Consider the following 12,869-nt stretch of genomic DNA (forward strand, 5'->3'; position numbering starts at 1 on the left):
CAAATAAACGTGCTTAAATATGTTTTTTGGTCTGAACTCTAGCTGAACTTAATTATTTGCGTACTTATCACGACGATTAATTAGTGGAAAATTGAGTCATGTACAGTACGTTGATAAGTACGTCTTTCCTATCATTGAGACCTATCTATCTTAAATCATTTACATCCCTGTCCTTAGCTCTGTCTCTCCCCTTCTCTAACCTCTCCGGCCTCTCTCGTCGCTATGGCCCCTGCAACAGATCCAGTAGTTACACAGAAGCCAAGTACTATTGTATCGCCAAACTCCATAACCATAAAGAAGCTTGCAGAGTCATCACAAGTCACTTTTGTTCCTTCAAATTATACGTACACAGATACTCCTCAATATGAGGCAGTTTTGATAGATAACGAAGCAAAAGTCCCCATCGTTGACTTCTCTCTTCTCACATCTAGTTCTCCAGAGCTGAGGTCCAAAGCCATCAGCGATCTTGGTAAAGCATGCGAGGACTGGGGCTTCTTCCTGGTATCCATCTATATCATTTTACTTCCTGAGTTGCTCGATCATGCATGTTCTTCTTTATATTGGTAATAAATTCCATATGTGAGATATAGCTGGTTGTATATATGTTGATATAATATTGAATTATTGATGTAGGTCATCAATCACGGTGTGCCTGAGGAGCTGATGAAAGCCGTCATGGATGGTACTTTAAGATTTTTTGATCTCAGTGAGGAGGAGAAGCATGAGTATGAAGGGAAGCATGTATTGGACCCAATAAGGTGTGGCACCAGCTTCAATGCTTCGGTGGACAAAGTTTTGTTTTGGAGGGATTTTCTTAAGGTTCTTGTTCACCCTGAGTTTCACTTCCCTGATAAACCCACTGGCTTCAGGTACGGTACATATTATATTTCCTGATTATTTCCAAGGGGTTCTGTTTTCTTTTTTAAGGGAGTTTTTATTCATACCTCCACTTAAATTTCATTATTTTCTTAACTTAGTGTTGATTTTGTTAACGCATGTGAAATTACTAAACATACATATAAAAGTGAAAAAATGAAAAACAATAAAATTCTCAACATGCTTAATTTAAAATAGCGAATATAAATGATATTTTTCTTTTTTTTGTCAATTCTTTATTCATTTATTTATTTTAGGAAAACCCCAATTTTGAATAATAAACTGAATAAATTAATTTTATTTTTATTGTTAAAATATACAATAAATAACATTATTAATCTTCATGTATTAATAAAAAAGCTAAATGATTTTTTTTGATAAACTTCGATTCGGATCTGAGAGAAAAAATTGTTCAATAGATGTTATAATTTTTTGTGTTTTTTTTTACTATTTGGTGAGTTTCAAATCAATGAATGAAATAAAAAAGAACAATATTTTAATTATGAATTAGGAGTGAAAAAGAACATTAATTTGAGAAGATGGATTATGTAATTATTAAACAAATCGAATTTTTTAATAATAATTGAATAAAAGTATAATTGGAAAGATATTAGAATTAATGGATAATAAATTGATTTAGAATCTAATAATGATATATTAATTATGGACATTTTCAGAAAAGTATGGAGGTCTAAATAACATTTTAAGTACTTGTAAAAGAAAAAAAATGTTTACTAATGAGTGTGTATTGTATATAGATTTGTGTTGATTTATTTTAATTGACAGACTTTTTGAAAAGTTCACAGACTCTTTAAAAAGTACACTGACTTTCTAGAATTGTTAAAATCACTGATTTCAACCACAGAGTTTTGGTTGATTTCTACAAACTTTTATTGATTCATGAAATCCACATAATTCATATTGATCGATTTTTATAGATTTCGCAATATCCATAATCTATGTGCATACCATGTCTCTCAACTACAAGTCCATGGTTATGTAATAATTTGTTTCACTCTCGGCCGTGCCTTAAACATCTAGGTTGGCCTTATGGGTTCTCTGACATCTCGTTGATGTTATTGGATGAGGATTTAATGCATGCTAAGAAAATGTTCTACGGAACAATTTTTTGTTCTAAGTAAATTTGTTGGTTGTATAACTTGTTATCTAGTACAAAAACATTAGAAAATCTCAATTATTTATAAAATAAAATAAAACAAACCCTCTAAATTTAATATATCGACCAATATGTACCAAATAAATGGAAGTAAATAAATTGTTCCGGAAGTTTTAAGCTAAAGAAGTCGGTGTTCATGAAACATTGATATGATTATTATTCTCATTTCTTCTTATGTACTTCTTTCATTGTCATTATTTTTATTGTTAGCATTGGACATGTGTCCACATATGAGAATGAGATTTTAATAAGTATAAAGATACAATTTAAGAACATAACATAAAGAAGAAGAAAACAATCATGACATCATAGGTTGAATAAACATGTTGGGTTGTAGGAAAAAAAATTGGTAAAGAAAAGATAAAAAGAAAATAAAGAAAAATGGTGGAGAAAACAAAATACAATGAGAAATGCCATGAAAATCTGTGGTCTAGAGGCTAAACAATTTTTGGATTGTGGTGTGTATAATTAACACTAGAAAGTTAATGAGGTTCCATGAGTTTATAATTTCTTAAGTATGAATGATATTATGAATACTCACATACTTCTATTCAATTTTAAAAGTCATGATTGAATACCCTCAGATTTCATGGAGTCCATAATGACTTTTTAAAATCCTAATTGAATACACATAGACTTGTATGTATAATTAAAAATTTGTATTGAATACACCTAGACTTTTGAAATCCATAGATTTCTTTAAAACTCCCACTTTTAGCATATACAAATACACCCATAAGTGAGGACGTCTAAATACCATTTTTTGAGGTATAAATAGAACTATAGAAGCTCCTTTTTTTTAAAGATGAATTCATTAATTAAAAGTGCACGCGTAAGCAAGATGGCCAATACATATCTATCCGCTATCACATTTGCAAGATAAACAAGGCTTCATGGTGTAAACACCATAGCGATACATAGGGTAAACCACCTATCTAAAAACTTTAGCCCAGTACAAGGAAAAACAAAACATCAACCCCATACCAAACAAGGAATGAGGCTAACACAACAAACCGACACAACTAAAAATTAAAGAAAAAAATGAAGAAAAAAAACGAAATAAATGAACTCCTTCGCAACCAAACAACGAAATTGAGAGGATTAAACCCCGTCAAATTAAACCCTATTTTCCCTTGGATCTAGGGCTTAGAATCTTCGTCGGGGACACTAATAGCTCAAATTTGAAGGCACATATTTCTTCTCAGTCTTAGGCTTCTTATTGTGGCCTCCCAGAAGGCCTCCCTAGCTTCTTGTAGGTCACCATGCTTGTCCATGAACATTTCAAACCTTCCCCTAAAAGTGTAAAGGTCGGACAGGTTCGCTTGAGGCTCGGTGGTGTCACAATCCCTTCAATCTCTACTACTAAGCCAATACTCAAGTACTATCAAATTACGAACTTCCAAAAATGTCATTTCACATCTCACATTGGTATACAAACAAACATGGGTTTTATAGTCAAAATATAAATATTTTCAGAAAATCACATCTTCACAATAATAACTGTCTTTTTCTTTGTACAAAAAAATAAATAACTGCCCATTTTTCCACACCTCTACGGGTGGGTAGTTTCTAGTAGACTTTAAAGCCCCATAAATAAGTTTCAGCCCTTGTCAGTCATTAATGACTTTTCCAAAATGGGCTTGCCCACTTCAGATCCAGTCAATGATGCATCCATAGTTAAAATGGGCTTGTTGACCAATCCAAGCCCAAAATTTAAAAGTCTAGGCTGAGACATTCCTGCCGAAAAGGACGAGATTTCTAACCCAGGTTCGTTGACTCGCTCGGAACCCTGATTCCACCCTGCCACTGTGTCAACCTCCTCCACCACAGGTTCGTCACACCCTGGCTTTCTTGCCGTCCCGGCCGTCGAAGAAGACTTGTCGTCGTCTCTGTTTAAAGCTACTAGGCCCCTGTCACAAACCCGACCACCATGGCCGAAAAGGCCACACTCAGGGCACAAACCATGGTAGTTTTCATATCTGAGAGTCAGCTGCACCGCCACCTCTGGCGAAAAGTCATACCAAAGCTTCGACACAACCCTTCGCCTTAAATCATGGACAACTCGAATACGTTGAATCAGATCCTTACGAAGCAGTGTGTTCAGGTGGAATTAAACAAAGGATCCCAATTGCTTTCCAAGGTACACTAGGGTCTGATCAGCACGCATACCCATTCTCAGGTTACCACAATCCAAACTTCCATGTGATTTAGCGACACCTCCTCCAGCGGCCCAATGTCGTCGTAGTGAGTGAGTATCAACATAGAGTTATCCAAATACCACGGCTCTCTCCCAAATATTGGGTTCTTTTCCTCAACATCCTTAAACTGAAACAGGAAGATACTCTCTTCCTCCTCACAGATCAAGATCTTCTCCTTAAGTCCCCAAATCCTAGAAACCGCCACCACAGGCATTGGAATCGTGATTGGTTTTTTCAATGAGAGAGAACGACCACAAAGGTATACACAGGGATCAGATCTGCTACTAGAGAGAAACCCTAGCAGAGAGAAGCCGCCTCCTCAGTTTATAAGGGCCTTATGTTTGACTTCAATTTATACCTTGAAATTGTTTAGGCCTAATGCAAAAATCCAGTTTTTTTTATTTTTTTTACTGACATTGTGAAATCTTGTTTTACCCCAAAGGCAAAAAATAGAAAACATTAGTCATAGACTATGTTTAACTACAAAAATTTAATTATGCTTACATGCACTTACTGCAAACTTGCATTATCCTGATTAACTTATGTGCATGATATGTCTTGCTATACTGTAGTTGTAGCTAGTGGTACTTAATAAGAACTGTGCGTGTGGTGTTCAGCTAGATATACGTGCATATTAATTATATTGTGCTTATGCTTTTGATCGAAGATAGGTGAAACTCATTCACATTTCAATATTGGCGTTTGCACAGTGAGCTTTCATCGGAGTATTGCAAGAGAACAAGAGAAGTTACATGGGAACTACTAAAAGGAATATCAGAGAGCTTAGGATTGGAAGCTGACTACTTGGATACAGCCTTGAATGTGAAGACCGAAGGTTTACAGATCTTCATTGCAAACTTGTATCCTCCTTGCCCACAGCCAGAACTGGCACTGGGGATGCCCCCTCATTCTGATCATGGCCTCCTCACCCTCCTCATTCAAAATGGAATTGGTGGCCTGCAAGTGCAACACAATGGAAAATGGGTCAATGTCGACGCCGTACCTAACTCGTACCTTGTTAACACTGGCGATCACCTTGAGGTATGAAGTAGCTAGGCTAGTCTCTCTCTGTGATATACATGTGTTGGGGATCGGAAACTAGGACGATTAATTCTTTATCTTCATTTTATGTTTTTTTTATCACATCGTAAAAATTACTACCATGCAGATCTTTAGCAATGGGAAGTACAAGAGCAACATACATCGAGCAACGTTAAACAACAAAGCTACAAGAGTATCAATCGCCGTTCCAACTGGCCCATCTCTAGATGTCGTTGTTACTCCGGCATCTAAGTTGGTAGAAAATGGACATCATCCACCGGCATATGTAGGGATGAAGTATAAGGATTATCTAGAACTTCAGCAAAGCAACATGCTTGATGGGAAAGCGATTTTGGATCGTGTGCGTATGTAAATTATCTCACACCCTAATATCTGGTATCTAGCTACATGGTGTTTCCATAGTATCCAACAATAAGCAAGTCGAGAGAGAATTTTCTAAACAATTTCTAATAATTATACGGTAATCTTATTATTATTATTATTATTATTATTATTATTATTATTATTATTATTATTATTTTAAAAGTATGTATCATGTTGGCATGCTGCATATCCAATAATACTCTTATCACTATAAAGGAGGTAAAAGGGTCTTATGCCGGTCTACGCACAGTCGTACACTGTGTGCAGGTTTGGTTGCTCGGATTAACCGAAGCTATAAGGCTTAAAAAGTAGGCAGTCCCACGTTTGGTGCCAACAAATATTAACTTAAATGGGCTTAGATAAGGTCGTGTTTCTCTATTTGCCTCCTTAGATAGTGTTAACTAAGGTACACATTTTCTCTTTCTTACATAACAAGCTCCTTAACCTACACAAACTCACTCTCATTCATTCGCCGCTCCACACCTCATAGCCAACACTTCGCTCAACACAACAACAGGTAAATATCTTATTTCGACGCTCCACATCTCTCTTCAGTTCTTGATTCATTATTTATTTTCTTAGATAGATCCATAGATGTTTGATCTAGTAGTAGAAAAAAAACCTAACATTTGGGTTAGAGTTATGGGTTTTATGTAAAGCATGTCTTGGATACACGGTTGATATTTTGCGTTTGAGATAAAATGTTAATGAACACAATTGTTAACTCTTATGGATGTTTGATATGGTAGAAGAAAGAACCCCTATAATTTGGGATTAAGGAATTTGGGTTTGTTTACTCTATTCATTGATTTAGATTAGGAGAACTCTGAACCAAACATAAACCCACTTATTGAGGGTGCAAAGTTTGTTTTTATTTTATTTTACTTTACAATTGCTTGATTTCTTTTGTTGGAAACGTTGTGGCTTCACACTAGCAATGTTGGTAAAGCTTTGTCTTCTTTCTTATACACCATGACAAAGAATATCTTGGTCTTTTTTAAAAAGTATCTTGGTAATTAGTTTTATGTATGCATATATATATATATATATATATATATATATATATATATGGTGTGTGTATATAGGGTATATATATATATAATTGTGATCCAACTGAAACTTATATTTATATTTCCTATATATATATATACTTTATTCATGTGGACTATTTGGTTTATTTTGTTTTGAACTTATAGATATGGATGGGAGAAAGTTGTTGTTGGAACTGTGGCATTTAGAGAACATGTCTATTTGTACAATCCTTGTGTTATTGATGTTAAAGTTAAGGCAAAGGCAAGATGAACAAAGAGCTTTGGATAATTGATTTTTTATTAGATGTGAGACTCGATTGATATATCTGGATATTATAATAGGCAATCGTGACACTGAGTGTGTGAATGAGTTGAGAATGGATAGAAGGGCTTTTGGGATGTTATGTGAACTTCTACGCACTGTTAGAATGGTAAAAAATGAAGAATTAGTATATGTGGAGAAGCAAGTATGCATATTTTTACATACTCTTGCTCATCATGTTAATAATCACACTATTAGTGGTAGATTCTTTAGATCGAGAGAAACAATAAGTAGGTACTTTAACTCTGTATTGCAAGGGATGTTATGATTGCAAGGCAACTTGTTGAGAATGTCAAACCTTGTACTTGATAATGAAACTGATCGTAGATAGAAGTGGTTTAAGGTATGTTATTACAATTATGATGCTATAGATTTCATTAGTATTGTTGGTTTACTATGGTATGCAATTATAGTTAGAATTAATTTTAGTTTACCCCCTAATTTTACACTTAAAATGAATCACCCTTTAAACTTTTATTTTAATTAGTTCACCCTTTATACTTTCAAATAACATTAAAGAATGACAAAATTCATATTTTCTTGTTCAAAATCTGATAAAAAGCTATAAAAAAGGCTTCAAATCATATATGCAAGACCAAAACAAAATTCCTAATAATTTTACAACAACACTGAAATTTTAAAATTAGGTCTCGTAGCATAATTATCAATATAATCCATATAAAAATCTGAATCTTGTCATTCTTTGATGTAATTTGAAAGTATAAGGAGGTGAACTGATCAAAATAAAAGTTTAAGGGATGAACTGATTTTGAGTGTAAAGTTTATGGGGGTAAACTGAAATTAATTCTTATAGTTATAAAAAGTTTTCACTTTTTTGTTTGTTTTAGAATTGTTTGTTTGGGAGCATTAGATGAAACTTATATTAGGGTACGTGTAGCTTCTACCGACAAGCCAAGATATCGAACTAGAAAGTCAAAAATTGCAACCAATGTCTTAGCAGTTTGTGCACATGACATGCAATTTATTTTTGTGTTACTAGGATTGAAGGGTTCCGCATCCGACTCTAGAGTACTTAAGTAGGCCAAATGGACTAAGGGTGCCAACCAGTGAGGCCACTAGTTAGCGATGACTACAATATGTATACTTATGTATATATTGTATACCTGAAACTAATAGGAACCTCTCTTTTTTTCTTTGTTTTTTTGTTAGGTTATTATTACCTTGTAGACGGGGGTTACACTAATGGTGAAGGATTTCTTACACTTTATAGAGGAAAACGTTACCACTTATCAGAATGGAGAAAAGGGTCTATGCCTATCAATAAGAAAGAGTATTTAAATATGAAAAATGCAAAAGCACAAAACGTGATAGAGCGCTATTTTGGTTTGCTAAAATGTTGAATTGTTGATGGGCTATTCTAAGGAGTCTTTATTATCCCATTAAGACACAATGTCGTATAATTATGGCGTGTTGTCTTTTGCATAATTTTATTAGAAAGGAGATGTCTATCGATCCAATTGAGTATGCAGTATTTGAGTTTGTGAGTTAGCAAATGAGGATAATCATGATATGTTTGACTTTGTTGAAGAATCTGATGAATGAACAACATGGAGAGATGATTTGGCCTACCAAATATTTGGTGATTGGCGTAGACGCAGGACCACTAGAGGACAAACTTAGATTTGATTTGGATTAGTTGGATTCTTAACTGACTATCTTAATTTATGGCATGTAATAGATTTATGTATGTGTGTTCTAATAGTTGAATGTTTTGAATTATAACTGCAAAATTGATCTCTGATTCTCTTCTGTTTGTTTGTCCAATTCTTTATTCTATTTTGAGCAAGCTATAACTTTTAAGTCTAAGATTTGTCTTGTAAGTTCTTCATTTTAAGTTTTCCATATAGTTAAAGTTATTTAAGATCACAAGTCCTTGTGCTTGTAGTGGGTCTCTATGATTGCAAGACTTCATATTAAAGTATTGAACCAGACCTCATACTTAAGTATTGTTTTTTTATCCATTTTTTAACCTTGTCAATTGGGTTTTTGAATGTTCTGAATTATGACTGCAAAATTGATCTCTGATTTTCTTGTGTATGTTTGTCCAATTCTTTATTATATTTTCAGCAAGGTATAACTTTTAAGTCAAAGATTTATCTTCTAAGTTATATTATCACAAGTCCTTGTTGTTGCAGTGGGCCTCTGTGTCTGCAAGACTTTGTACTTATATTTTGTCGAATGCTCTATTATGTTCTTCTGATGTATGTATATTTTATCAGTTATTGGCAATGTTATACTAATTTGAACCTTAATAGGAATGGCGAGTGGTGACACCAATCCCAAGCAAGAAAAGTCAGCATAAACCAGGCGTAAATTGACAAATTTTGAGGAAGATACCATGTTGTCTGTCCTTGATAACTTTTTTGCTTGTGGCATGCAATGTGAAAATGAGACTTTCAAATCTGGAACACTAGTTCAAATGGAAGAAGCTATGTCAAAATTATGCCCTGATTCTAATCTAAAGGCTTATCCACACATGGAATCAAAAATTGAAGAAATTGAAGGAGAACTACAATATTGTGTATGGCTTATCAAACACAAGTGGCTTTGCATGGAATGACAACAAGAAATGCATTGAAGTTGATAGCAATGATGCATGGGATACTTATGTTCAAGTATTAATCAAATCAAAATTAAAATTGCATTATTGTTTCATCTTGATCCAACTGAGTTAATATTTTCTTGCTTAAGTAAACAATGCTCTTTCTATTTACTAAATAAACTGTGTTATTAACATTAGTCTAATACTGTTAAGGAACTACATTATTGTTTACTTAAACTGTTGTAACACCGTATAGGTTTAGTGATATACTGTTTACTTAAACTGTTTATTAAGTAAATAGGAAGAGGACTGATGTTATTTATTGTTTAATCTTCGCATTTCCTTAAGGAACTACAATATTATTTCTATTTACTTACTAAATTGTGTTATTTATGTTTTAGCACAACAAAAGTGCTAAAGATGGAGAACCAAATGTTATCCGATATATAATCGTCTTGCTGTGATATTTGTATCATTAGGGTTTAACATTAGTGAAATGGCTTTAGTTTTTGATTTGTGGTGATTATTAGTTGTAGACCCGTGGATATGTGTTCTATATTATATTGTGATTTATTATGTAAGAACTCATGAAGATGTAATTAGTATCAAATGAATGTTGTTGTACTTCTTTTATTTATATATGCTTATGTAACATTACTGAGTAAATGCTATTGTTTCATTTTGTAATTCGTTTAAATCAAAATCATATATATTACTATGTTCTGTAACTAGCTGGTCAAAAGTAATGTGATGCAATACCAAACATGTGACATCACTATTTTTATTAGTACTACTCCTTAATCCTTTGTAACAACAAACATGAGATTAATTTAGTGCAATTTAAGGCACTCCACATGAGAGTATGACTATCTTAAGAAATAAGGAGGTCCATACTAGTCTAAGGTGCCAAACATGCATTGTGTTTCTTACTTTCTTATTTACTCACAGTATCTTTTCTTAAAAAAAAAATTAGTGCCACATGTACTATAAAACTTAGTTAGATTCACTACTAGCTATCAGGCTAAAGGAGACGACCATTATTCTGTCACCCTCCATGTCATTGGGGATGGAATTCGTGCCTAATGCCATTCAAAGGCATTTGGGGAGGAAAAAACTGTTTTTCCGTAGATGTACCATCTCCATTTGGGGTATGTGCCTTCTTTGGCACAGTTTACCTTATCTGTCCCACTTCAAATTCCATTAGTCAAAGAGCCCTTCTAATAGTGAACAGTTCCATACTTATTTTATTATTTCTAATTTGCCAATGATTTTGGCCTCCGTCCCTAATGTTTACCCACCAGTATTTTATAATTTCTCTTGCTTGTCCGTCCCCATAGTGGTTACACAACTAAAAAACAAAATTAGTCCGAACCATCAGGCTCGGCACAATAATATACAAGCGCCTACAAAAGGGAATTGTTTACTACTTTTAATAATATGAATTGTTATAATACAAGACTATCAATTGAAAATGAATCACCAAATGCTAGATGGTAAAAACTAGAAAGACAAACAAGTAGTGATACAAACAATACAGTTGAAGTGTTTAAGGATTACATACTGCACAAGAGGAACACTATTACCCTAACCATAGAACAACCTCTCAGACCATTGCACGATCCCCACTCTCAACTCTTGACCTTTTGTGCTACTAACTCCTGAAGGTGCCAATGGCTACTGTTGCTACAAATATTAGTCTTGTGCATATCCAGATTGGTCCATACCTACAAAGCATTTGATCTTCAGATGACATGAAACATGCAGAGAAAGTAGAGCTAAGATAACATGCAAATACCCAATTTGAGATATAATATCAAAGCACAATCATCGTGCCATCAGCTGCATTCCTTTAACATCATAGCAGATGAAATCCTAAATATTATTAAGTTGAAAATATTCAACCTGTAAAATGTTGGGTAAAATGTATTGAAAAAAGTTTGGATGGAAGTACCCCCTAGCATTACTAACTTTTCTCATATGTTCAACAACTCTGAGAAATGACAGTACTCATAGAATAGGAATGTAATGTAAATTGGAGAACAAAATTAATAAATTGCAAGTAACAGAGTAAATGAACTACTTGCCTTTGATACAAAGCTCTACAACTAATTCCAATTTGCAGTATCAACTGCACAAGAGGAACACTATTACCCTAACCATAGAACAACCTCTCAGACCATTGCACGATCCCCACTCTCAATCTTGACCTTGTGTGCTACTAACTCCTGAATGTGTTAATGGCTACTACTGCTACAAGTACTAGTCTTGTGCATATCCAGATTGGTCCATACCTACAAAGCATTTGATCTTCAGATGACATGAAACATGCAGAGAAAGTAGAGCTAAGATAACATGCAAATACCCATTTTGAGATATAATATCAAAGCACAATCATTGTGCCATCAGCTGCATTCCTTTAACATCATAGTAGATGAAATCCTAAATACTATTAAGTTGAAAATATTCAACCTGTAATATGTTGTATAAAATGTATTGAAAAAAGTTTGGATGGAAGTACCCCCTAGCATTACTAACTTCTCTCATATGTTCAACAACTCTGAGAAATGACAGTACTCATAGAATCGGAATGAACTGAAAATAGGAGAATAAAATTAATAAATTGCAAGTAACAGAGTAAATGATTTACTTGCCTCTGATACAAAGCTCTACAACTGATTCCAAATTGTAGTATTAACTGCACAACCCCAGATTGATCAACTTCAACATAGAACAACATGCAACTGTCATTAGTAAAATGGAGTTCATAAATAAAGAGCATGTAAAAGTCACATAAAATACATAACAGTCTCATGCTAATCTAAAAGATGAACTTAGAGCTGTCAAAGATTTGATACCTCTTCTACAAGTGACAAGAATTACTAGATGGTCCTAAGAACTCCTACTCAAAACAAAATAAATCAAACTAGAGATTTACATATACTAGGAATAATAAAACAAGCTACAATAGTTTTAGCAAAGATTTTATTTTATAAGCCAATTTTATAATGTAAATATACTTAGTAATTGGAAAAGTACTAGAATGAAATAAAAAAAACTAAAAAAAAAAACAGTAGGACACTTACCATCAGCTAAGCCAACATAGAGATGGTTTGCCTTCAGTCTCTCAATTATCATCAAGCATCCCAATATCCATGACCATCTCTACTAGTTAGTATTGGTGTTTGTCTATAACTGCATGAAGTATTGGTTTTTACATTACAAATAGAACACCAAACTCATTACTCCTATAAGAACTTAAGCTTATTTGTTTTGTTTG

General features: G+C 33.7%; 1 protein-coding gene across 1 annotated transcript; it reads left to right on the top strand.

The window, feature by feature from the left end:
* Window positions 1–159: 159 nt before the first annotated feature.
* LOC126801100 (2-oxoglutarate-dependent dioxygenase 19-like) lies at window positions 160–5,823 on the top strand. Its single transcript, XM_050528559.1, has 4 exons — window positions 160–501; window positions 634–869; window positions 4,962–5,292; window positions 5,420–5,823. Exons 1-4 carry the CDS (start codon window positions 223–225, stop codon window positions 5,663–5,665), a joined length of 1,092 nt encoding a protein of 363 aa, XP_050384516.1. The 5' UTR covers window positions 160–222; the 3' UTR covers window positions 5,666–5,823.
* Window positions 5,824–12,869: the final 7,046 nt, after the last annotated feature.

Source organism: Argentina anserina, chromosome 6, assembly GCF_933775445.1.
Source record: "Argentina anserina chromosome 6, drPotAnse1.1, whole genome shotgun sequence".
Lineage (NCBI taxonomy): Eukaryota > Viridiplantae > Streptophyta > Magnoliopsida > Rosales > Rosaceae > Argentina > Argentina anserina.